Source organism: Gouania willdenowi, chromosome 6 (assembly GCF_900634775.1).
Source record: "Gouania willdenowi chromosome 6, fGouWil2.1, whole genome shotgun sequence".
NCBI classification, from domain to species: domain Eukaryota; kingdom Metazoa; phylum Chordata; class Actinopteri; order Blenniiformes; family Gobiesocidae; genus Gouania; species Gouania willdenowi.
The window spans coordinates 14,795,903-14,822,477 of record NC_041049.1 but is presented as its reverse complement, the minus strand read 5'-3'; the positions used below and the strand labels follow the sequence as shown (position 1 = coordinate 14,822,477).

Below are 26,575 nucleotides of genomic sequence, written 5' to 3'. Positions count from 1 at the left end.
ACCAGGACTTATTTTTGCGTTATAGGAATTACAAATTGCGATCCTTTGCTTTGTTTTTTTGTGTATTACTGCCGATCTGCCGACATGCTAAGCTAACCGTGCCGACGTGTCCGTGAGTGTTGTTCTCCTGTAGCAGAGGCATGCGCACACAGACACATGCTCACATGCAGCTTCAGAGCTTTCAATTGTGTCTTTCTGATCCATTTACACATATGATTTACACGTGTATATATATATATATATATATATATATATAGATATATAGATATATGTGTGTGTGTGTGTTCCTCAAATATCTCTGTGAATCAGGCTCAGAATGACCTAAGACTTTCAACATGGCTCCTGCTTGGTTTAGGGGGGCAACTTCAGATTTGTTTGGACTGTAATGATACCGTTCATAAATTATTTCATACTTATTTTAAATGCAAGTTTGTAGAACAACTCAATGTTGACAGGTAGTCATGGTAACTCAGGATAAGATGAACGCTGCATAGAATTTACAGGAGTGACTGCAAGTTTGTAGAACAGCTCAATGTTGACAGGTAGTCATGGTAACTCAGGATAAGACGAAAGCTGCATAGAATCTACAGGAGTGACTGCACTAAACACCACTTAAATATTGACCAGCAGTTGTCTTCAGTGAACAACGTTTATAACTAAGGTGAGAAACAATATTTTTAAAAGCGTTTTAAAAACAAAACGATTTTTTAATTTTTTTTTATTAACGGAAGCGACCTCTGCGTCATGACGTGATAAATACCGTCAGGACGCCGACCAAAGCGTTTCCCTCCTGGTCGGAGAAGCTAAAGAAGCTAGTGTTTTAATGTTATTTATTAGTGTTTTAATCGTGTTTATTAGTGTTTTAATGTTGTTTATTAGTGTTTTAATCGTGTTTATTAGTGTTTTAGTGGAGTTTATTATTGTTTTAATGGTGTTTATTAGTGTTTTAGTGGAGTTTATTATTGTTTTAATGGTGTTTATTAGTGTTTTAGTGGCGTTTATTATTGTTTTAATGGTGTTTATTAATGTTTTAGTGGCGTTTATTATTGTTTTAATGGTGTTTATTAGTGTTTTAGTGGAGTTTATTATTGTTTTAATGGTGTTTATTAGTGTTTTAGTGGAGTTTATTATTGTTTTAATGGTGTTTATTAGTGTTTTAGTGGAGTTTATTATCGTTTTATTGGTGTTTATTAGTGTTTTAGTGGAGTTTATTATTGTTTTAATGGTGTTTCTTAGTGTTTTAGTGGAGTTTATTATTGTTTTAATGGTGTTTATTAGTGTTTTAGTGGGGATGTTCTTTAGATATTTAGAAAGTACAAACATTTAGTGGTTTATAATCAATGGGAACATTTTGCATAATTAAAAACATGAATTCAACAATGAAATATTAAAGTGTTCTCTTTGCTGTAAAAAGAGGGAAAGGTTTATTACTTCTAATAATTTTACGCGTTAAAACACTTTTAATCATTGTTTTAACACAATCAGAACCCAGTTAACCCTTCAACATGACTGTATGTAATGGGTCAGTTAAAATAAGGTGAATCTACCATAATATAGATCTATAGATGTAATCAAGCCTGGGGTTGCGTCCCATAACTGTGACACTCTCTCCTATCTGCACATTTTGGCCCCTCCCACTAGGGTGAGTGATATGGTAAAATAAATCATCACAATTCTTTTTTCGTAAGATCACGATTTTATCGTAATTTTTTTCATTCCGATCATGTGGACCATTTTTCAAGTTTTTTACCAATACAATAAATCAATCCACTTACCTATAATCATCGCCCTAAATGGAAAAAATGGATAAAAGATCATTAGAATACTTTTCAAACATTTAAAAAAAATACTGTAAGCAATTTATCAAACTGGTTCCAACACAATTAACCTCAAACAAAAAGTTATTTTAATCAGTCTTTTGACTTTGTTTAAAGTGGTTTAGCATTAGCAGCACTTGCTACATCTTAGTCTAGTGATTTCCATTTATTTTAACCTTAACCCCCAAAAACATCAGAATTTTTACAAGCGTACGCCTGTCTCTGGATTGAGACGTACGCTTTTTTCACGCAAGCCTGTGTAAATGAGGCCCCTGGTGTCAGCAAATTATAATTGTTGTAAATGTGGCCCCCTCCCTGTGTGATGTTGACCAAAGCCCCCTCTGTGTGCAGAGTTGGTACGGTCCTGCAGTCAGGCAGCATGTTCAACAAGTCCTTTGCTAATCCCTTTGGGGGGGGAACGGGAGCCTTCGGAGCCTCGTCTACGTTTCGACAGCAGAGTAAGTATTCTGACCGCTGACCTGTGGGGGGGTCTGGACTGGTTTTATAAGTGTGTGTGTGTGTGTGTGTGTGTGCAGACGCAGGCTGTGGAACCACAAACAGCTTTGGGACGTCAGAGTTTGGGACGACCACCAACAGTGGGGGCCTGTTCGGCTCTACGCAGAACAAACCAGGTGAGACGGGCTTTTATTGTTAAGAACTGAACTGTCACATCTGATCTGAGGGGTGTTCCAGAAAGCAGGTTATGTTCATACTCTGAGTTTGTGGTTTTATGAAGTGAGGTTAGTTCTACTCTGAGTCTGTAACCATGGTAACGTTCTCCATGAACTGAACCTACTCACTGGCAGGTTTTGTTTAAGAAACCCTGGGTTTCTACTGGCTCCGCCCACCTGGTTCCGCCCACCTGAACACTTTAATGAACAATGACACTCTTCTCTGATGTTGGTTTTCTTCATAACGTTGGTGATGCAGATCATTTAGTGAAAGGCTCTGATAGATCAATCATCCAATCAGAAAGTTTGATCTGTATTAATACATCTATGTCTGTTCTAATGTTCACTGGATATAAACCTGTGGATAATGTAAAGGAACATTTACACCTTAAATATGACATGATACACATTTAATACACATTTAAGGCTCCACATTTACAGGTGCTGGTCATGAAATTAGAATATCAAGAAAAAGTTGATATTTCAGTAATTTCTTTTAAAAAGTGAAACTTGTATAATGTATACATTAATTTCACACAGACTGATATATTTAAAGTGTTTATTTATTTTAATGTTGATGATTATAACTGACAACTAATGAAAACCTCAAATTGAGTATCTCAGAAAATTAGAATATTATGGAGAGGTTCAATATTGAAGAAGCCTGGTGTTCTTCAAAGACCTTTAGATGTTCTCCAGTCTAGTTCTGTAGGTCAACACAGTCATGGAGAAAACTGCTTTTTACATTTTACTGTTTTATTTATTTTATCAATAAATAAAACAGTATCTTCATCTTCAAATTCTTACACATCTCAGTTTACATGAACACAATGTTATATAAAAAAGATTTTTATAGTTAATGTATATGAAAGTCTACAAAAAGTAACATGAATATGATAACACATGATCATGTGATCAACACATGCTAATTACTCATTTCTTGCCACACATAAAACATACATATTTAACCTGTACATTGGTGGTTAAATGAATTTGTTTCCATACAATTAAAATCTCTATTTTCTTCCAGAATAGTGTTTTTGTTGGTTTAGTTATCTTACCAAAGATTTAAAACTTAAGGTTAGCCACAGATGCAGGAAAGTTGATGGTCTGTAGATGTTGTAGGAGGTGAAGTAGGAATGTGCTGAGTCAGGGTTGATTGATCCACTTCATACCAGCTGTAATAGAATCTGATACCCAGAGTTTACATCACGGGGTATGTTGACCCAGAGTTTATGGATAGACTCAGAGTTTGTTAACCCTCCTTTATGGAATACCCCCCTGGTCTATCACATGTCTCTCCCTCAGCCAATGAGGGAGCAGTGAGCTGGTTGTACCTTTAGCTCTTACGCTAGTGCTAACGTGTTTTCTTCTTCTTGTTCTCCAGGCGGACTTTTTGGGTCAACTAACTTCTCCCAGCCAGTCACCTCCTCCACCAGCGCTGGATTTGGGTTTGGAGCGGCAAGCAGAGCCTCCAGCCTGTTTGGAAACACGGGGGGCGGGGCAGGGGGCAGGCTCTTCTCTCAGCTCAACAATGCCTTCAGCGCCATCAAGCCCACATTATTTGGAAGTCAGGAACCTTTAGTACCCTTAGCAGAGGTTCTCAACTCAGGGGCTGGGACCCATTTGGTGTTTTATTTTATTTTGAAGGAGATTTATTTATGAATGAGCATCTCCTCATGCTACACATTACAGTTAATTAGTTTATAACAGAAGCAGTGCTGTTCTGTTCCAATCTGTTTCCTGTGTGTGTTGCTGAGTCATGGTCCTGCTGCAGTTGAGAACCTCTGCACTGTGTAGGTTCTAGTTTCTGTGGACGTGTCTGAGTGAGACTTCTGTGTTCTCAGGTTTTGGTACCAGCACCAGCAGCGGTGGCGGAGGTTTGTTTGGCGCCGCCAACGCCACCTCAAATCCGTTCGGAGGAGGAGCCACGTCTCTATTTGGAGGCTCCGGCTTTACCTCGACTCAGCAACAGCAGCAACAGCAACCGAGGAAAACAGTCAGGTTCAACGTTAGGCCCTGCTTTGATCAGCTAATAGATAACATGACTACCAGTCACACTGTAACACCAGCTACTGGAGAGCTCAGTGTCACTAGATAACATGATCAGTGTAGTGTGATAAATAATGAAATAAACATAAAAGGTCAAATATGATTAATCTATCACTGGAATAACAATTTTGTGTGTGTGTGTAGCTTCCATCTGGCAGTGACAGGAGCTTGTTTGGAGCAGCCACTTCCAGTGCGTCCACAGGCCTGTTTGGGGCAGCCACTTCCAGTGCGTCCACAGGCCTGTTTGGGGCAGCCACTTCCAGTGCGTCCACAGGCCTGTTTGGGGCAGCCACTTCCAGTGCGTCCACAGGCCTGTTTGGCGCAGCCACTTCCAGTGCGTCCACAGGCTTGTTTGGGAACAAAACGACCACTGGTGAACTGGGAACTGGACTGGGAACCAGCTTTGGCACTGGTAAGGGTTTCTGAGCACCAGGTTCATCTGGTCCAGTCATACATTGAACAAAAATATAAACGCAACAGTTTATTTTTATTTTCATGAGCTGAACTCAAAGATCTAAAACATTGTCTATAAACACTAAAGACATATTTCTCTCAAATATTGTTGATAAATGTGTGTTAAAGAGCAGAGATAATCCATCCCACCTCACAGGTGTGACATATCAACATGCTGATTAGACAGCATTATTATTGCACAGGTGTGCCTCAGGGTGGCCACAATAAAAGGCCACTCTAAAATGTTCAGTTTGGCTTTATTGGGGGGTCTGTGGGGGTATCTGGTGGGACCACCATTAGCCTCCCATAGTGCAACACATCTCCTTTGCATATAGTTGATCAGGTTATTGATTGTGGTCTATGGAATGTTGGTCCATTCCTCCAAGCTGCTGGATATTAGCAGGAAGTGGAACACGCTGTGGTATCCGCCCATCAGAGCATCCTAAACATGCTCAATGGGTCACATGACCACTGACTGTGCTGGTCATTCAACATCTGGGATGTTTTCAGCTTCAGGAATTGTGTTTGGATTCAAGCAACACAGGGCTGAGTGTTATCATGCTGCAACACGGGATGATGGTTGTGGATGAATGACACAACAATCGGCCTCAGGAGCATTTAACTACTCAAGTGGGTTATGATGATGAACTGCAGTCAGGTGGAGACCCTGTGAGGACAACGACCATGCAGATGAACTTCCTTGAGACGCTTTCTGACAGAAATTCTTTGGTTATACAAAGCAATTGTATCAGCAGCTGTCCTGCTGGGTGGTCTCAGACCTTCATGGAGGTGAACATGCTGGATGTGGAGGTCCTGGACTGGTGTGGTTACACGTGGTCTGTGATTGTGAGGCCGGTTGGATGTACTGCCTAATTCTCTGAAACGCCTTTATGGACGTCTTATGGTAGAGAAATGAATATTTTCAGCTCTGGTGGACATTCCTGCAGTCAGCATGATAATTACACGCTCCCTCAGAACTAACGACATCTGTGGCATTGTGCTGTGATTAAACTGATCATTTTTAGAGTGGCCTTTTATTGTGGCCACTCTGAGGCACACCTGTGCAATAATAATGAAATATGTCTGTCGTGTTTATAGAAAATGTTTTAGATCTTTGAGTTCAGCTCATGAAAAATGGGAGCAAAAACACAAGTATTGTGTGTATGTTTTTGTTCAGTGTATAATAACACTAGTTTATGTGTGTGTCAGCAGTGGGACCAGGACATTCTCTCTTTGGGAACAACCAGAAAGAACTGGGCTCCACACTGGGAACAATGGGAGCATTTGTAGCCTCACGCTTAAACACTGGGACCAGCACTTTAGGCTTTGGTGCTCAGCAGCAGCCAGTTGGTGAGTTGGTTTTAACGTTCTATGGCAAAGGGCCTCAAACACACGTTTACATACAAGGAACGTTTAGAGTCTAGGATTTAGACTCAAACATATTTGGGCGGACACCTGCAAAACTGAGTTTGCCAGACCAATAAAATGCAACGCTGAGTTTTTACTACTGCAAGGACTTCTCTGCCTAATGGTGTCACACAAAACCAGGGACGTCCAATTTGGGGCCTACGGGCCAAAGTTAGCCTGCAGCCGATTGGTTTTGGCCCGCTGTCCATGTTTGAAAATATTTTTAAAAAATCCCCCATTTCCTGCAGATTTTTTTTAGTTGCACTTCCTCCCATCACCACAAAGTGCCATTGTTTTACATTGGGAGTAGGGGGGGCGCTATTGATTTCTCGTCAGCTCAGATCTGTAGCATATGACCAGAGTAGCGTTTAGATCGGGTCCAAAAAATCAAGTCCGACCCGACCTGAGCCTGACCCATTAGCTTAAACTGTAGGCCCGAGCCCGAAGCAAACCCGACGGAAATTATTTTAATTGAACGTATTGCAGCCGGTAGATTAATAGCGTGGTGCCTCGCGCAGCGAGGGGGGAGGGGGATGGGGTGTGTGCACACTCACCACAGCCCAAAAGGTATTTTAATGACATGATTCGAGCCGTTATCACAGTTTGACGGGCTTTAATGGAGGTCGTAGTAACACGCCAAAAATAAACAATCAAACACACAAAGAACCGTCTTACACTGTCATACACTCACACTACCGTGGGAACACAATTGTTCACTCTTTTCCCGCTTACACCTGCCCTTTCCCCAGCCTCCCAGCCAATCAACACTCAGAACACATGTAAACAAAGACACAGAAAGGCAGAGAAAGCTGTACGTAACCATGATGCCTTCAGGGCCATGGCAAATAATCATCAGTGAATGTGAACGTTGAACGACTAAACACAACACTGTTAATATCCTGTCTCACTACTAGCAGAAATCAATTTAGAAATTATACCACAACAATATAGAAGTGTTTGTTTATTAAAAAATTGTGTTAATGTAATAGAGATTAAAAAGTTAAAAATGGAGGCCGAACCGACAACTGAGCGGGAAAATGAGACCTGAACTTAGGTCTCTGTTACTTTCACATTCTAAATCACATCTTCATAAACTTTATATCCACCTGTTCACAGCAAATAACACGTTGGCCTGTGTCCTGACGCTCGCCCCAAACCCGTCATCTTTTGTGACGTACTTCCATGGGCTCCACAAAACCTGGGGGCTGAGTCGCGCAGGAAGGGTTTTCCCCCTTTCATAACTGCTTGTAGTTCTAATTATTATTATTATTATTATTATTATTATTATTATTATAACATCACTATTATTACTATCACTATTACATCATTATTAATTATTGTAGCCAAAGAACTGAAATATTCAAGGATGTGGGTGTAGAGATTGTGTTGAGTGGTAAAACCAGCATTTTAAATATGTCCAAACACCTTGTATCATAGCTCCATGTGACGTTTTTAAAAAATTAAACAGTTTAGAAATCAGTTCAAAATTGAACAAATAATTCTACTTAGAGATTGAGAAATACCTCTCTGTCATAATGTCTACGCACCGCTGCCTCCACCAACACCGGTCCAAGATGGCGGCGCTGTTGACGTGTTCCTCCACAGTCGATGCGGCGTCTACGTATATAATGTCTATGGTCAGAACTTAGGGAACGCTTAAGGCAGTGGAACACTGATAACAGAAAGTTTAAAATTAGTTGGGAACATGTTCCTCCTCCATGTCCGTGTAACAGGGAAACAAAACTTTCCGTGTCACAGGCTGCAGAGCCTCAGATGTAGGGCTCGAGACTGTGACCAAAATGGTCTCATATGCGAGTGTTTTCAATGTGTGTGAGTGGAAAATTTTTATAATCGCATCTGTGCAAGTTTGTATAGGGTAACGTTATTTTATACGGAGCGGCTGAGCGCTTTGTCACGTCCCACAGAATACACATCTCTTTCTCTCTCGCGCTCCTCATCTAATGTGGCTCTTTGACTCTTATACAATGGCTCCCTATAGCTTTAAAAAAACTATTAAAATAAATAGTTATTTTTTTTACAGAGGCTATTAATGATAAATGACAAATAAAATCAAGATATAACAATTTATTAACCTAAAATAAATCACGTTGTACAATGACTCAGCACCTTCCTACTTCACCTTCACCTATAAATGTTATATATATGTGTGTGTATATATGTTATATATATGTGTGTGTATATATGTTATATATGTGTTAGTGTGTGTGTATATATATATATATATATATATATGTGTGTGTATATGTTATATATGTGTTAGTGTGTGTGTATATATGTTATATATATGTGTGTGTATATATGTTATATATATGTGTGTGTATATATGTTATATATATGTGTGTGTATATATGTTATATATGTGTTAGTGTGTGTGTATATGTTATATATGTGTTAGTGTGTGTGTATATATGTTATATATATGTGTGTGTATATATGTTATATATGTGTTAGTGTGTGTATATATGTTATATATGTGTTAGTGTGTGTGTATATATGTTATATATGTGTTAGTGTGTGTGTGTATATGTTATATATGTGTTAGTGTGTGTGTATATATGTTATATATGTGTTAGTGTGTGTGTATATATGTTATATATGTGTTAGTGTGTGTGTGTATATGTTATATATGTGTTAGTGTGTGTGTATATATGTTATAAATGTGTTAGTGTGTGTGTGTATATATATATATGTGTGTGTGTATATAAAATGTTTATGTATATGTTTTTTAAAGTTTAAACTCTTATTGTATCAACAATTTGATTTCACACACACACACTCACTCTCCCCCACAGCGTTTGAAGCCCACCAATCCCACAGCTCAGAAGGCTCTGACCACACCCACCCACTACAAGCTGACCTCGAGACCCGCCTCCAGGATGAGACCCAAAGCCCTGCTCTCCTCCTCCTCCTCCTCCAAATCTTCTCTGTTTGATGGGATGGACAACAAGCCCCCCCTCACCTCCTCCTCCTTCATACCCAGGTACTGTAGCTGTGTGTAGTTGTGTGTGTGTGTGTGTGTGTGAGACCTGTGTGTGTGTGTGTGTGTGTGTGTGTGTGTGTGTGTGTGTGTGTGTGTGTGTGCTGCAGGAGGAGCATTAAGAAGTTGAGCAGTTGAGGAGGTGGAGCCACAGAGCGAGGAGGTGGAGCCTCAGGGCGACGCCCCCCCAGCAGCCCTGAGGTGTCCCAGTTCTACGTCAACCCCATCAGTTTTTTATTCTGGAATTAATGATTCTGAAATAAATTATTCTGAATGAAAGCGTTCTGCTTGGTGTTTACATGTAAACAGGTTTATTCTGCTTTATTCAATCCCTCTTCAGGTCTGAGGGTTGGAAGGTTCTGATTGGATAGGAGAACGTGACATATTCACGTCTATCAGAAAAAACACAACAAACCTTTTATTTTTGGCTCCAACACAGAAGACCACATGATAAGAACTGTTTACACTTTTATTTTTTTTTTGAAGAGATGAATAATTTCACTTTTCAACAAAGTCATTTGATTTTGCTCTTTCATTTTTACACTATTGAACTTGGAACAAATGAACAATAAATAGGTCTATTTACACTTTTATTTTGAATGTAGTTTTGACAATAACAGTGTTTAACTTTGGTCAGCTGAGCAGGAAATAGAAAACTGTACTTTGACAAATCAGAGCCAGCGGTTACTGTTCTTCATTATATTATGTCTTTCAAGGCTTTTATTAAATAAATATTATTTTCTCCAGTCCAACGGCAGCCATCTTGGATGATGTTGTCACCAGTCAAACATGTTCAGAACCACCAGAAATAAATGAAAGTGTTTACAAGATCAAGGAATTATTTAATTCTGATACAAAATCAGAATAAACCTAATTAGGATTCAAGTTTAATTATGAATTACATTTGTATTAATAATAATAATAATACATTTTATTTGTATAGCGCTTTTACAGTGCTCAAAGACGCTTTACAGAGATAAACAATAAGTAAAAATACAGAGGCATGGGGTTTACTTGGTCAGTTCAAAGAGGAATTAACTTTTATTCTGTATTAAAAGAGAATTAAAGCTCATGTAAATGTGACCGTTGACTCGTTGTGTTGTTGTGTAGGTGTAGTGCTGACTCGTTGTGTTGTTGTTGTGTAGGTGTAGTGCTGACTCGTGCTGTTGTGGTGCTGACTCGTTGTGTTGTTGTGGTGCTGACTCGTTGTGTTGTGTAGGTGTGGCGCTGACTCGTTGTGTTGCATACGCGGTTCCTAGGACCAGCGGTACTAGGAACCCTATTGTGATCGCAAGTGTTTTTATTATTATTTTTTTTTTATTTTATTTTTCCTTGGGTAAAAGTGGTGCTGCAGGCTAAACCGTGCAAGGTATGGCGGTGCCCTTTGGTGGTTGGGTCCAAAACCCCCAGGGGACCTTGGATGCAAAAATTCACATATGTCCGCCAACAGGTGGCGCTATAACAAAGGTCAACGCGTTTTGGCCAATATCTCCCACACTGTTTGTTGCAAATTTAAAACCTTCATATCCACAGATTCCTTGAATAGCACTGAATCACCTAAACTTTTCTTGGAGCAAAATTGCAAAAACTGGAAAACCTACTTTTTCCAACTCCTCCTTGGGGTTTTGTCCAATCAGCGTGAAACTTGGCACGTAGATTCTTCAGTTGAACGTGATATATAGTTAACTAAATTAGTTTGTCCGGGTAAATTATACGCAAATTATTAATGAGTAAAATTTTCTAGCGAGCAATAAAAATGCAAACTGGCGCATATCTCGGTCAAAATAAATGCTAACAACACCAAATCTGAGATCCTTACTTGGCATGTGACTGTGAGGAAATGCACCAAATTTGAATGATGTAGACCACTAGGGGGCGCTACAAATAACGAATATTTATTTCTCTTAAATGGCACAACAAATTTTTACCAACTTTGGAGGGTATGATCTTGGGTCCCTCCTGACGCGATATCTCAAAGTTATTCGCAATTGGTCAAAGTGGGCGTGGCTTATTACATCATAACACATAAATAAACAAACATTTATTTCTGCTGAATTATTATGTTGAGGGCAGTGAAATTTACAGGGTAGATATAGAAGACCACACAGATCACCCATACCAAAAATTGTGCCACTAGGTGGTGCAATAATTGCAAAAACATTTTTGCCTCTAACTTTCACAATTTAATTCACATCTTCATAAATTTTATATCCACATGTTCCTTACATAGAGTTGCATCATCTCACATAGGCCACGCCCACTCCCACAGCACATTGCTTTTTGAAAGTCACAACATATCAAAAAGATACTTTTTCAAATTCCTCTTTGGGGTTTTGTCCAATCAGTGTGAAATTTGGCTCTTAGCGTCTTCAGTTGGACCTGATCTATAGTTGATAAAATAATTTTGTTGGCTCAAAATATGCGCAAATAATTACTGAGTGAATTTTTCTAGCTCGCTATAAAAATACATAACTGTTGCATATCTCGGTCAAAATAAATGCTAACAACACCAAATCTGAGATCCTTGGTTGGCATGTGACTGTAAGGGTATAAGCAAAATTTTAATAATTTGCGCGACTAGGGGGTGCTGCAAATATGGGAAATGTATATCTCATAAATGACAAGACCGATTTTTACCAAACTAGGTGGGTATGATCTTGGGTCGCTCCTGGGACCGTATCTCGAAGTTAATCGCAATTGGTCAAAGTGGGCGTGGCTTATTACTAAATAACATATAAATAAACAATCCTTTATTTCAGCTGAAGTACTATATTGAGGGCTGTGAAATTTACAGGGTAACCACAGAAGAGCACACAGATCACCCAAACCAAAAAGTGCACCACTAGGTGGCGCTAATGTGGGTGAAAACGCATTTTGGCCTGTAGCTTTTACACTTTAAATCACATCTTCCACAACTTCATATCCACCTGTTCACAGCAAATCGCACGTTGGCCTGTGTCCTGACGCTCGCCATGAGCCCGTCATCCTTCGTGACGTACTTCTACGGCTCCGCGAAACCTGGGGGCCGAGTCGCGCGGGAAGGCTTGGCCCCCTTTCATAACTGCTTGCAGTTCTAGTTCAATTCAAAATTTAAATTAAATTCTAAGTATAGTTAAATTTATGAACTCTAAAACAGTGCCATGCCAAATGTGTAGAAATATGTAGAAACCCAACCTGAACCCAAGAAAGTGGCTGGGCGTTGATCACAAATGTCACAAATAAGAACATATGGATTATGTTCAATGTGCATTATTCATAAACTGCTGAAATCAGTACAGTACTGTGCTTTAAGGTACAAATAAATAATAATAATAATAATAATAATAATAATAATAATAATAATAATAATAATAATAATAATAATAATAATAATAATAATAATAATAACAAGGATTTACTCAGTAATGGTTAGGTGTAGAAATGTAACATTACTTTACTTCTTTTAAAAAGTACTTAAGTACAATTACTGATTTAGAAATACACTTAAAAAAAAAGTACCCATAAAAGCGACTCAATTACAGTAACGTGAGTATTTGTAATCAATTACTTTCACCTCTATAAAAGCATACAGTATATCCAAAAAGATTGATACCTGGGTTTTTTTTTGTTTTTTGGTGGTGTTGTTTTTCTACATCTTACAATTTGCATGTGTAATCTATTCTATGGTGCACGATGAAGGTAGTGCATGCTGGGTATGAATAATTGATAGATCTGAAGGTCATATTTGTTGCACAGCACATGGTTGTGTGAGATCATTTGTCATTGCATTATCTGTCATTTTTATTATTATTTTTATTTAAGTTTTTCCTCAAATGCTGTGCAGTTGTTGACTGTGTGTGGTTGATCCAGCCATGCAGCCTCTCTCTCTCCTAAATCATTCTCCACATTAGGTTTATCCTTGTGTCAGTGTGCAGGATGCTCTCGTCCATCCCTGTAACGGACCAATCACAGAGCTGCATCCCGGACTTCCTCATCCTCTCCGTCCAATAGAAAAGTTGCAGTGAACGGGACGTTCGGTCACACCATGATGCGCTTCTGCTCCAGATGTGCCATGACAGGACGGGACTGAAATCCCTCACTCCCATTAAAAGGTAAGATGGACAACAAACGTGAACGATGCAGGAGTGTAACTGAAATGAGGGAATGAAGTTGTGCTGCTGTTGCTGGGAAGCTGGAAATGAAATGGACCGACCCCGAAGTACCGCAATGCAGAGCGGAGACAGACCGGTGCCGCTCGGGGCGTCACTGGGTTTAGGGTGACGTAGGACGCGGCGTGGGGTTTTTTTTTCTCCCCCTCTTTAAATTATCTTTTTAATTCATTTTTATTTTGACTACCTCTTAATGTGCACGAAAGAAAGGCAAGCAGGACAGAAAGTGTGTGCTCGGATGGCGAGGTGAACTCTGCTGGTGTCTGTCAAGGACGGACTGTCAGTGGATGATAGTGGAAAGGACAACACCCTTAAAGGAACTGCAGTCTGTCCTTCAGCATCACACCAAGAAATCCCCTAAAACGGTGCTCAGAACGTTCAAAATTATTTTTCATATATTTCTAAAAGTACAACTTTTCTAAATCAATGTATAAATACCATCTTGATTTCCGGTTGCAAATGATCGCACATTACTTTTCATTACTTGCATTTAAAAAAAAATAATAATATGATTTACTGTATCCCTTATTTATGTGTTTACCCTTCTACAACAGTTCCCTGACAAGTCACTTCACTTCAGTGTTTACAACTAGATTAAATTATCTTTGTCTTCTTTTCGAATTATGTTTGAAGGACTTTCAGAAAAACGGTTTTTCAGGAAATACGACTAATACTGCTTTGATTTTCTGACATGTTTTGACCCTCAACTGCCATGACTTCAGAGGCATCTGCTGATCACTTTAATGTGTATAAATACATTTCCTGGAAAAGTCGTCTGAATGGTTGAGATTGTAACATATTTTTCGGAAAGAGGACAAAGGGAGTTATTGTGCGGGAGTCAAAGATACAGTGTCTGGAGATCAAATTACATTTCCTGTAAAACAGTTGCCTGGATGGATGAGAATTTAGAGTTTTCTCATCATAATAATAAGGATAAGAACTTAAATCTAGTGTAACCTGGTAATTCTTTAGTCAGAATTGTGGGGGCTTTTTGTGTTCTATTAAAACATATCCAAGCATGCCCGTTCATCACCGCATGCAGCCAACATTGTTACTTTACCCGGATCCAGGCTTATACATGTGCTGACCTAAATTTCACTGATTTATCCAAAGAGGATCTGTCATGGGATTATTGCCATGGGAACACATGGAAGCACAAATCAGATGAAGTGATCAGTAGATGTTGTTCATCATTGTAGGATGTTGAGCTGGCTTTAGATTCCCTAGTTTTGTTTTGCACCAGGATCATCCAGATGCAGAACCAAGCTTCACTTCTTTCCTATCATTGTTTAAACGCTGCAGATTTAAGACTTGTTGTCGTCATTGTTGTTGTTAGACCTGCATCCTGCAGTGCACTGTTGTGGGATTATTGTTGAGTCATCAGGAGTGCACAAGTGGAGCCAGTGCTGCAGTGTCTGCATGTGGATGAGCTGCATCGGGTGCACTTGGCTCTCTGTGTCTTCCCCTGTTTTCCGATCCAATTACATTTTAGTCTTACAGGGCCTGAACTGTACTACGAAGCTGGATAAGTATATCCGGGATATCTCTGCTCACCTAACAAAACATTCTCTGTCAGAGAGCCCCTGTCCTGCGAAGCAGGATAAAAACATGCTCACTTAAGCGAGGTGATATCAACCAGGCTGCGTGTGTGCTCCTGTGTCAGGGGTGGAGATTACAGTGTCAGACCAATCACAGATAAACTGTGTTGAGGAATTTATGTCACACTTGATGAATAATTATTTGAAAATATGAACAATAAAAAAATTCATGAGTAAAAGTGTCAGATTCTACAATATTAATTAGGGCTGAACGATTAATTGCATTTGCAATATTATCGTAATATCATAAAACGTGATTTTCTAATCGCAAAGGCTAGAATTTTTTTTTGTTGTTGTCCTGTCTTGTACTGTCCTGTTTAAGAAGTGCAGTCTACATGTTTACATGTTTCATGAAACGTAAAGTGAAGTTAAGCCCCAGATTTGTTTGCTTTATTGTTGTAATCTGTGCTTTAAAATGTATATTTTATATTTGTTTAAAGTTTAAATAAATTTGAAATTGTTTATTATGAAACAGATTGATTTATTGCTTGTGTTCATATTAAATCGCACTATTGAGAAATAAATCGCAATTAGATTATTTTCCAAAATCGTTCAGCCCTAATATTAATCCATCGATTGACAAACGGACAACGTTCTGATCAGTTTCACTGTATTACATTATAGTTTCTGTTCAGCTAGTCCTCCTCAATTTATCACACACACACTGGGACGAGAGCACATTGTTTCACTGTAGTATGTTCCTGCTGATGCTGTCAGCCTCACTATAGCATACGTATGAATGAATGAATGACTTGATCCGTCCGCGATACGGACTGATCTACAGCTGACTGTAGATCAGTCCTTCAGACGTAAATCTATATTTTTCCTCAAGGATGTCGTCGGTAAATTAAAGGATTGCATTTATCCATTAATAATCTCTGTTTCTTAAACGCAGCTGTCAGATCTGCACCAACAACGATCTTTTAAAACTAGGCAAGTCATTTTCCAAGAGAACTGATTGGTCAGGATCACTCTGTTTCTCCTTCATTAGTAACATTGGGATGGTAAAGTTTAAGAGTAGTCCTGATGTGATGTCATCATAATCCTGATTAGCTGAAATCTCCAAATATAAAGGCATATTATGTGTGTAAAAGATTAATTTAAAGTTGCTCTAAATGAGTGCAATGACTAATTCAGCTTTATGATTCAGCTCTGTATCGCTTTGAAGGTATCGTTTAACAAATTACATATTGGCGAAAAAAGTTGTTTGTTGTTTTCTTTCCACTTGGTTAAAATTGCTTTCAGAGTCATGTGTAATATTTAGCCTCATTTGTTCTCAATATATACCTTCAGCTGCTCAATGGCTTTTAAAGGCTAACCAGTCACCAGTCTAGTAAACTGTTAGACAGAATGTGTGTGTCAGATAATAACTAATTGCTATCTGATTTAGATCTGTCCTTGCTCTGCACCTGCTCATCATCAAGCCTTCTGTGGAGCTGCTTGATGACATATTGATTTGAAATGAGTTGGTTGAAGCAAGGAATGAGCCTAAAACAGAATGTGAGCAGAAACTAAAATGCAGCAGCTCCGTACAGCTGCACTGTTAGCCTAACTGCTGATGTGATGTGTTAGCATGTGTAACAACACAGCAGTGGCTCATCTGAAAACCACAGAGCGACTGTACGTAGTGTGAATATTGACAGCTCTGGGATTTGCAGCTCACACTGCACAGACCTGCTGTGCATGTGTCTGTGGCTGGATGTGCACGCTCCGTGCTTGCCGTCTGCTTCATTCTGCTGAGTCATTCAAGTCATGCATAGTTTATACACAGTGCCAGGAGCTCAGCTCTCCTGTACTGACTAGGATTTTGCTCATTGGAATATGTCGTCTGCTGCATGGATTGGAAAGGTTGGGATCATCATAGTGTTCTGACATACTGTCGAGGAAGCAGAATTTTTCAAATAAATCCTGAATTATTAAATCAAGCTGAATACAATCTTTTTTTTCCACTTTATGCCCTGTCCAATTACTTGTCTTCTCTCTCCTGTCCAAGTACTTGTTGTGTCTCTCGTGTCCACATACTTGTTGTGTTTCTCTTGTCCAAGTACTTGTTGTGTCTCTTGTGTCCAAGTACTTGTTGTGTCTCTCCTGTGACATCATGCACTTGTTGTGTCTCTTCTGTCCAAGTACTTGTTGTGTCTCTTCTGTCCAAGTACTTGTTGTGTCTCTTCTGTCCGTGCACTTGCTGTGTCTCTCGTGTCTACATACTTGCTGTGTCTCTCGTGTCTACATACTTGTTGTGTTTCTCTTGTCCATGCACTTGTTGTGTCTCTCTTACATCTTCCATCTGACCTGCAGTGAGACCGTCTGTTGACCGCTATGGCTTCTACTGCGTTACTGCTGCTGGCCTTCTCCTCCTTCATCTCCCACACAGGTAAGAAAATAAGAGCCTTAAAACAATATGTACCATCCACATACTTCAGGTGATGAAACCATGATAACTCACGTCAATGGTTCTGCTTACCAGTGGCAGTCCTGTTTCGTGAGCCGAGGATTTTTGGAGGTGAGTTTAGTGAATAGGGAAAACAAGTATTTTTTTCTTTATTTATGAAATGAAGTTGACTGTGTTGTTAATGTTGTCAGAGGACGCTACGGGCTATGGGCCCATCTTTGAGGAAGAACCCGTGGATATGGTTTATATTGAGGACTCACCAGATGGAAGAATTTCCATGAACTGCAGAGCACGAGCAAACCCACCAGCCTCATACAGGTAATATACCATTCATATCTCCCGTGTTTTGAGTCTATTTTCTGTACCTGCATCTCCTCACATTTGTGCATCCTCTATGCAAGTTTTCAATGTTAATATCCAGGTGTGTTTAACTGGTGCGCTTGACAGGTGGCGCCGTGATAACTGGGAAATCAAGCTGAAGGAGCAACCAGATGAGCACTACAGCCTGGTCGGAGGGAACCTAGTTATCACTAACCCAACACAGAAGAAGCACGCCGGGACGTACGTGTGTGTGGCCAAGAATATATACGGCACCGTCATCAGTAAAGAGGCCAGAGTCAAGTTTGGATGTGAGCACTAAGAAACCACACCAGATTCTGATGCTCTATGTTTTATTTTACTCAGATTCCTTGTTAATGGTTCCTTCTACTACTCACTTGTAGCAAACATAGAACTTCCTTCATAGTTTTAGACTTAGTGAATTTGCCAAGTTTACAATTTGGTTAATGAAACCACTCTATTTATGTGACACACTTTAAAATCTAACCCTAATGTAATAAATTATGTGGTGTTTGACATTAATCATATCGGCATCCCTAGTCCTCGGGGAGTTTCCTGATGAAGAAAGAGATCCTGTTTATGTCAAAGAAGGACAAGGAGCAATTCTGATGTGCGCCGCTCCAAAAGCCTGGCCTGGTATGGAGAAATAGTTGTGTTTACCAGACATCAAATCCAATAAGTTTCCCTTTCAGAAAGAGAATGAGAAGCAGAAAATAGAATTGCATTATTTTTGTTTTTATTTGAATGTAAATATAGTGTTTTAAACCAGTATGTATGTCAGACTCTACACATATTTACTTGAAAAGAAGTCTGATAAAGAAGTTATCTGTTGTATGTATGATTGGGATACAGTTTAAAACAGTTAACTTTCTGTCCTCTCCACTTCAGAGGAAGTGACCTATCGATGGATCTTCAACGAGTTCCCAGTTTTCCTGAACACAGACCGCCGTCGGTTTGTCTCTCAGAAGACTGGGAACTTGTACATCTCCAAGGTGGAAGCGCAGGATGCTGGGAATTATTCCTGCTTTGTTTCTAGTCCCGTTCTAGGGAAAAGTGTCTTCTCTAAGTTCATCCCTCTCATTCCCTTACCCTCTGAAGATGGTGAGTCATTCCCTTGCAAATGTGGTTTTAAAATGTTACCTTAAGTTTACAATGACAGTGTTTCTCTTCAGGTGAGGAAAGAAAGTATCCTGCAGATATTAGGATCAAATTTCCAGACACGACGGCCATGCTGGCTTCTAACATCACCTTGGAGTGCTTCGCTCTTGGAAAGTAAGCTTTTATCTCTTCAGTCTGTTTACCTCAAAGAAGTCAGGGACAGGGAAATATATTCTTTATATATTTGATGGCAATGATTGAACATACATTTAAAAATAAGATACCATGGTAACAATTAAATACCACAGAAGATGAGCTAAGATGAGATGTGATGAGGTGACAATATATGAGATAAGTTTGGATAAAGTGAGATAGACAATCACAAACCACTGTTAATTTTGATTTAGTTTTAGTCAGAATTTAGTCATCAGGACTATTTAGTCAGATTTTAGTCGACTAAATGTTTTACAGACATAGTCAATTAAAATACAGAGCATGAGAGAGAGTTTGTGGATTATTTTTTTTTTAAGTTTTAAATACCATTTATCAACCTCATATGGGTTGGTATTAATGTTTATAAATACATGTAAACAAATTTGATGTGCACGATCACATGAGTCGTCTTATGTCTGCAAACACAATTCTCTTACTTCCTATTGGACCACTTACAGACTTGTCCCGCCTTCCATGCAATAAAGTCAGTTTTAATTGGATACCGTCTAGAAAAAAAATGCAGTTCTGATTGATTTCGTCCCATGTAAACATTAGAGTTGCGTTTTTATTGGTTAGCGAAAATATCTACATATATACATGTAGTTTTTGTCAGGGTTGCGGTCAATTACATTTTTCAATTGAAATTACGTCTTCAATTATTCAGGTTCAATTACAGTACAACCCAATCATGATTACGTGCAGCATTTTTCCAACTATAATTAAAATTAAAAAAAAAAATTTCATAAAACTTTACTATATTATATTTTCACCCATGTCTTAAATCATCTGTAAAATACACTAAAACATATTATCTATCATCCAATTTTTTTTCATTTCTTGGTTACCTTTCTAGGCTTTCTTATTCATATAAATATTTTTGATGTGAGCATCAGACCCTTTTTTTTGTCAGTATACCCCTTAATTTCAATTTAAAAAAAAAAAAGTGTAAAATGATCCTCAAGAGGTCGTGGGAAAACTTAATTTGAAACATGTTTTAATAATTGTTAACTACGTATGTGTAAGCCATAGAACTATAACATGGTTCCCCAGATTTGCATTTGATTAAATTGTAATTGAAAGTTTTAATAGAATTTCCATGACATTTACAATTACAAAGTCAATTATCTGAACTCAGTTACAATTAAATTATGATTACAACAGCAACAGATAATTTCAATTCAGTTACAATTAGAATTATGTAATAATTGTAATCAATTATCAATTAAGTGATTACAATTATAATTCACCCCAACCCTGGTTTTTATTCACATGTATTTTTAGTTTCTTTATGGGCACTTTAAAACATGTAAGCTTCGAAAACTATGATGAACATGTTTAGTCATTAAAATGAACACAAACAGTGTTTATCTATAGGATTATTATCTGTTTATTGTCATACTGTCCTGTTGTGCACGACTAAACTCCTTTGTGTGTCCTCAGTCCCATCCCTCATATTGTGTGGAGGAAGGTGGATGCCACAGACCTACCAGCAAATCATGAGATCAGTGAATCTGGAGCCGTGCTTCATCTCTACAATATCCAGTATGAGGATGTGGGAGGGTATGAGTGTGAAGCCATCAACACTAAAGGAAAGGACTGGCACAAAGCCTGGCTTTATGTGGAGTGTAAGTGAGCTGAGGGGAATCTTCTATAAATGGGATGCAGCCCTTTGCTGGTGTGATGTAAGAGAAGCAGCGACTTGGTTCAGGCTGCTGGGAGTCTATACGTATATTGTGGTTTGAAGTTGATGGTTCAAAAATGCACATCAGTGTGTGCATCATTTCACTATTGTAATTTCAGCTGCACCAGAATGGGCGGAGACGATCAACAACACTCAGATCGACATTGGCTCTGAACACACCATGCGCTGTGTGGCATCTGGAAAACCATTTCCTTTCATCCGATGGTACAAAGATGGATACATGGTAAAAAAAAAAAAAAAACTAAAGCCTTTCTATGACTAATTCTGCACATTTAGTTTTCTTTGAAGTAATCGTGAATTGCCCACCACTTTGTTTTTTCCAGTATGGTAAAGGAGAACTGAAGTTCTCTAGTCTGACTTTTGATGACTCAGGAATGTACCAGTGCATTGCAGAGAACTACTGGGGCATCAAATATGCCAACGCTGAGCTGCGTGTCATCGGTGAGCTTTCTGAGTTCTTTAACAGTTGTGTATAGGGGTGAGTATTGGCAAGGATGTTGCAATACGATACATATCATGATACTTTGGTGACGATACGATATTATCACGGTATGGCAATATATTGCAATATTCTACCCAGTTAATATCACAATTAAACATAGAGATGAAAAATCAAGTTGCTGTATATGTTCATCAGAAGATATTGATCATTCAGAGGACAAATTTAGTCAAAACTATTTGGTTCAAAACATCCTATTTATTATTTATTATTAGTGTTTTTGCACATTTTCACTGAAAAAAAGAAAACGCAGTGTTACTGCCATCATAAAATAAAGTGCAACATGTTTCTTTTCTCTGAAACTATTGTGAGAAGTCTCAAAGTAACCATGACAACACAATGATGGCATTGTAACATCTGTAAGTCAGAACATTAAGGATAAATCACCCTGAGTTACTGATAATGTACAATATTTAAAATTGGCACCGAAAAAAAACGCGATATATTGTGAAATGTTTTTTTTTCACACCCCTAGTTGTGTGTAACAATTGTGTTCAATAACATCTCCACACTGTATGTACTCTTTCCAGCCTGCGCTCCTACGTTCGAGTTTAACCCAATAAAGAAGGAGCTTCTTGGAGCTAAAGATGGTCGTGTGTTGATTGAGTGCAAACCCAGGGCGGCTCCTCGACCTCGCTTTATCTGGACAAAGGGCAAAGAGCTGCTTTTTAACAATTCACGGTAAGAAGAGTTGGTCACACTTTATTTGAAGTTTTATACATAAGGCTGACACTACATTGTCACTATCTGTTATTAGCATAAGGTGTCAGGGAAGGCTGGAATTAAGTGTCGTTCGCTAAATTATGACACCTTTGAAGCTATGGTGGCATCTTTTGGTGGAGGGATCTGGTAGGGTTAGGGGTTAGGGGTTAGGGCGTCATAATCGTTTTAGTTCAGGGACTGAACTCATATATATATATATATATATGAGTCTATTAGTCCCTGCAGGATCTTCACTTAATTTTAACTGATTTTGGGAATTTGGAGAAATTTCATGGAATAATTTGAGGAAAATTTGCCAGATTTTGGAAAAATTTAGAGTTCTTTTAACAATTTCAGATTAAAAATGACTTTTAGAACTGGAAAACTGAGCTTTATTGCATTTTTTGTATTTGGAAGGGCTGAGATATCTACAACTAAATTAGTTTATCATTTACAAAAGGTGTCCTTGTTTGTTCTATCATTTTTATTTTCTCGAGCGAGCCGAATTTGATGCTCTCAACTTTTTGGCCCCCGGGCCTTGAGTTTGACACATGTGGGTTAGAGTAACGAACGACGCTTAATGACAGCCTTCATGACATCTTATTCATGCTAATGACAGCTAATGACATCCTTATGTATAAAACTTTAAAGTGTAAAGTGTTACCAAATGTTCTTAACTCTACTTCTGGATGGAGGATGAGAACATTATAGAAACTAAGTTACCAAATCTAGAAAGATATGTTTGTATGTAAAATGACGCATATTGACTGAAATCATGTAAAAAAAAAAAAAAATTTACATTCTAATACAAGCTAGTGTTACCAAAGATTTGATCAGGAAACCAAAGGAAAACTTTAGAGTTTTTGTTCTCTTTGATCAAATGTTTTTGGAGGGTTTTAAAAAGAAATATTGTAATTTCCAGTATTTCCATCGGCTTGGACGGCAGTCTGGAGATCCTAAACGCCACCAAGTTTGATGAAGGACAATACACCTGCTTTGCTGAAAACGACAGAGGGAAGTCAAACAGCTCTGGATATCTGACCATCACAGGTTAGTGTGCATCATTATCAGAGATGAAAGTAATAGATTACAAGTACTCACGTTACTGTAATTGAGTTGCTTTTTTGGTGCTTGTACTTTTTTGAGTAAAACTTCGTTCCAAAACTTTTGTGGCTCATCTCTGTACTTCTTTGCAAAATTCAATATGGCCTTCCGTTTCTTTTTGCCGATGAGTGGTTTGCATCTTGTGGTATGGCCTCAATGTTTCTTCTCTCAAAGTCTTCCGGAACAGTGGATTGTGAAACCTTCACCCCTGCCCTGTGGAGGTTGGCAGTGATGTCACTGACTGTTGTCTTTGGGTGTTTCTTCACCAACTGCTTTTGATGCCCTCGGACTACCTGTTTGATGTCTGTTGCTCAGTACACCAGTAGTTTCTTTCTTTTTCAGGACATTCTAAATTGTTGCATTGGCTATACCCAATGTTTGTGCAATAGCTCTGATTATTTTTCCCTCTTCTCTCAGCTTCAAAATGGTTTACTTTTCTCGCATAGACAGCTCTTCATGACAGGTCTTCATGTTTGCTTAACAGCAAACGCAGTTTTCACAGGTGAAACCCAAAGCCAAAAACAAGAACTATTTAATGTTTAAGCAGTCAATCTAAAAGGCAACACCTGAGCAACTACAGACACCCATCAGTCATATCGTTAGCCTAATAGCATAGTTGCCTAAGTCATATTTGTACATTTTCGGAAAACAAGAAAAAACACATTTTTTCGCAAGCACATTGGTAATTTTTATTGATATTGTAACAGAAAGTTCAACCAGATGTGTGAACAAGTTTCCAAAAAAAGTAAGACAACATTGATTGCATAACAAATGAAAGTGACTTAGGCCGAATATTCCTTGACTTAGGCCATTTTTCTCTTACATATAAACACAACAACATAACCAACGTTGTTTTACTCTACTAAACATAGCCAAGTTGTGTTACTTTTCTAACTTTAAACAAGTTTAAATGTCTAACCTTAACCAGGTTGTTGCACTTGCCTAACCTTAACCAAAGTCCCGTTCCAATACTTGTGCTTACTTGAAAATTGGGTGGGTTCAAACAAAAGGTGCTCTGTCCTGAGTTGTTTAACACATATAGATGTAAATACCATAAAATAAAAGCTGGAATTTGGAACTTTTGTCTCATATTCATGTTTTGATCTGAAACCCAAATGTATTCAGTATACAACAAAAACAAAGGAATTGACTTTGCCTTTCCAATACTTTTGGAGGGGACTGTATTTCTAAATCAGTCATTTTACTTGTACTTAAGTACGTTTTAAAAGAAGTGAAGTCATTTGTTACATTTTCTACATCCAACCATTATTGAGTCAATTATTATTTTTGTTTTAAAATGATCCGACATTTTGAAACTACAAAAAATAAAATAACCAGACAACAATCAAATGCATCACATCATAGCCGACCAGTCAGATTAAACGTAATGCACGGCGCCAAAACAGAATTGAATGGAGGTTATTTTCTGAGTTTTAGAGTTCATAGATTTAGTAATGCTTAGAGCCTGAGAATTGTTTTTATTTTGTATTGAATTCATTGGTGTTTCAAAAAAAAAAAAAGAATTGTAAATTTTGAGAAACTTTTATTCTATACAGATTAAAAAATAGTACCAAATGTGCAAGGGAACCAGGGAAAGATTTAAGAATAAACGTGGGAGGTGAAAGTTACTGGTAACTTTTACTTTGAGTACTTTTTAATTGAGCTACTTTTTACTTGTACTCGAGTACAATTTCAATCAAGTAGCAGTACTTTTACTTGAGTAGATATATCAGTATTCTTTACACCTCTGATCATTATTAGCATTAATTTAAACATTCAATTTACAGAAATAGTTTTTAAATCTTGTATTCATTTAAAGATTGAACTCAAATTGTGTGATTGTTGAACACAGAGGCAACCAGCCTCACTGTAGCTCCAGAGGACTCTGAGGTCAAAGTAGGGGACGAGATCATCCTGCAATGTGCTGCGTCATATGACCCCATGCTGGACATCACATTCATCTGGTCCGTAGACTTCAGGGTGATCGACTTTGATTCTGAATGGCAGCACTACGAACGTGTCATGGTAAGATGATTCAAATCTTTTTAAAATAGTTAACATGGCAGTTCTGTCACATATTGCCGATCTGGGATTGACCAAAACATTTTCTTCCTGTTTTTGTTCCCTGTTGCTAGAGTAACGATGGTAGTGGTGATCTTCGGATAAAGAATGCACAGATTTGGCATGAAGGTCGCTACATCTGCACAGCTCAGACCGTCGTGGACAATGACTCAGCTTATGCTGACCTTAAAGTTGTTGGTTAGTCTTGGCTTTGATGCTTTTCTTCCCTTCATAATTCACTGATATTTTCCAGTGATCTGATAGCTTAATCCAGTGTTTTTCAACATTGTTGGGGTGCCAATGGGGTCGCCTAAAATGTCTAGTAATTACTGATTAAAATCATATATATATATATACATACACATATAAAAGTTTAATTATTACTCTTTTTAAATTAAAAACCACACATTATCTCAAATAACTGTATTCTAAACCAGTGATTCTCTAATGGTGGGTCGGGACCCAAAGGTGGGTCGCGGACCTATATTGAGTGGGTAGTGGACAGCTGGACAAAATTAAATAAATACTTATTGTCTCTCATGTTGGACTTGTCTTTTATTTTGAAAGAAACTTTTCTTTTGACAGGCATGCTGTGAAATGCATGTTGCACAGTGTTAAGGTGGAAAAAAGGAAGGTTACCTCGTTTTGGCTGTATGACACCCTCTGCGTTGGCAAGTGATGACCAGACTGAAGAGTTGGTGAATTAATAAAAAATGATTTTATTCTAAACTAAATAAAAGAATACAAAGTGGAAACAAAAATGGTGACCCCCTGGCCAGGCGATCCAAAGACAGAGTGACGAGACACAATATTAAAGCCACGTATATCTCCCCTTAGTTCCCCCCCTCCCTCCTCCCCCCCCCCGAGAGATAGGGATAGAGACAGGGAGAAGGAGGGAGGGCAGGAGATGGAAAGAGAGACAGTTTTACTCCTCGAGTCAAAACAGTTCGCTCCCCGTTATCTGATTGCTATGGAAACGGAGGTGTGTGCGAACTATGTGTTTGTGTGAATGAATGAATGTGTATGGGGTGTGCTATGTGAGTGTGTGTGTCTGTCCTTGTGGTTGTTTTGGAACTTTGGACAGGCTGTTCTGACCCAGAGTGAAGACAAGTTAAAGTTGAAGACATGAGAAATCACACAATGAAAAGTTACACCCCAAGGCTTAAGGATTAAAATATATAAGTAATTATATTATTAAGCATAACTAATTATTCTGCCCCAACAATCCACTCTTTTTGGACAAAGTCCAACACAAAAAAAGCGAAATTAATTAGTAAGTTGTTTATCTTTAGCAAAGCACAGCCCAAAACACATAAAACAT

At 38.4% G+C, this 26,575-nt stretch overlaps 2 protein-coding genes across 7 annotated transcripts in view; both read left to right on the top strand.

The window, feature by feature from the left end:
- The first annotated feature begins 522 nt into the window (after positions 1–522).
- On the top strand, positions 523–9,622 carry LOC114465525 (nuclear pore complex protein Nup98-Nup96-like). 6 transcript variants are annotated; one of them, XM_028450593.1, is made up of 9 exons: positions 523–661; positions 2,169–2,275; positions 2,354–2,449; positions 3,876–4,058; positions 4,336–4,499; positions 4,685–4,952; positions 6,203–6,343; positions 9,214–9,401; positions 9,509–9,622. In XM_028450593.1, the coding sequence occupies exons 2-8, from the start codon at positions 2,197–2,199 to the stop codon at positions 9,351–9,353; spliced, it is 1,071 nt and encodes a 356-aa protein (XP_028306394.1). In that variant the 5' UTR covers positions 523–661; positions 2,169–2,196; the 3' UTR covers positions 9,354–9,401; positions 9,509–9,622. The 6 variants fall into 6 exon arrangements, 4 of the variants coding, with proteins under 4 accessions (XP_028306394.1, XP_028306397.1, XP_028306393.1 ...); XR_003674315.1 differs by lacking the exon at positions 9,509–9,622 and having other exon boundaries at positions 4,336–4,492; positions 6,206–6,343; positions 9,214–9,348; XR_003674314.1 differs by lacking the exon at positions 9,509–9,622 and having other exon boundaries at positions 4,336–4,492; positions 9,214–9,348.
- Positions 9,623–13,323: 3,701 nt separating this feature from the next.
- The window catches only part of cntn1b (contactin 1b), a 30,767-nt gene continuing 17,515 nt past the window's right edge, over positions 13,324–26,575 (top strand). Inside the window, exons 1-15 of the mRNA XM_028449706.1 lie at positions 13,324–13,489; positions 17,443–17,518; positions 17,612–17,647; positions 17,728–17,854; positions 17,984–18,165; positions 18,416–18,511; positions 18,764–18,976; positions 19,048–19,147; positions 20,627–20,811; positions 20,987–21,111; positions 21,212–21,329; positions 21,918–22,068; positions 23,012–23,139; positions 25,046–25,218; positions 25,329–25,452. Of these exons, the coding sequence (XP_028305507.1) occupies positions 17,464–17,518; positions 17,612–17,647; positions 17,728–17,854; positions 17,984–18,165; positions 18,416–18,511; positions 18,764–18,976; positions 19,048–19,147; positions 20,627–20,811; positions 20,987–21,111; positions 21,212–21,329; positions 21,918–22,068; positions 23,012–23,139; positions 25,046–25,218; positions 25,329–25,452 (1,813 nt within the window). The 5' untranslated portion in view covers positions 13,324–13,489; positions 17,443–17,463. The remainder of the gene's footprint in view (positions 13,490–17,442; positions 17,519–17,611; positions 17,648–17,727; positions 17,855–17,983; positions 18,166–18,415; positions 18,512–18,763; positions 18,977–19,047; positions 19,148–20,626; positions 20,812–20,986; positions 21,112–21,211; positions 21,330–21,917; positions 22,069–23,011; positions 23,140–25,045; positions 25,219–25,328; positions 25,453–26,575) is intronic.

Excerpts from the sequence above, each read along its gene's own strand:
- LOC114465525 (XM_028450593.1), top strand. The coding sequence starts at position 2,197 with ATGTTCAACAAGTCCTTTGCTAATCCCTTTGGGGGGGGAACGGGAGCC. Across the intron at positions 2,450-3,875 it reads CTCTACGCAGAACAAACCAG|GCGGACTTTTTGGGTCAACT; the intron begins GTGAGACGGGCT and ends CTTGTTCTCCAG. Across the intron at positions 6,344-9,213 it reads TGCTCAGCAGCAGCCAGTTG|CGTTTGAAGCCCACCAATCC; the intron begins GTGAGTTGGTTT and ends TCTCCCCCACAG.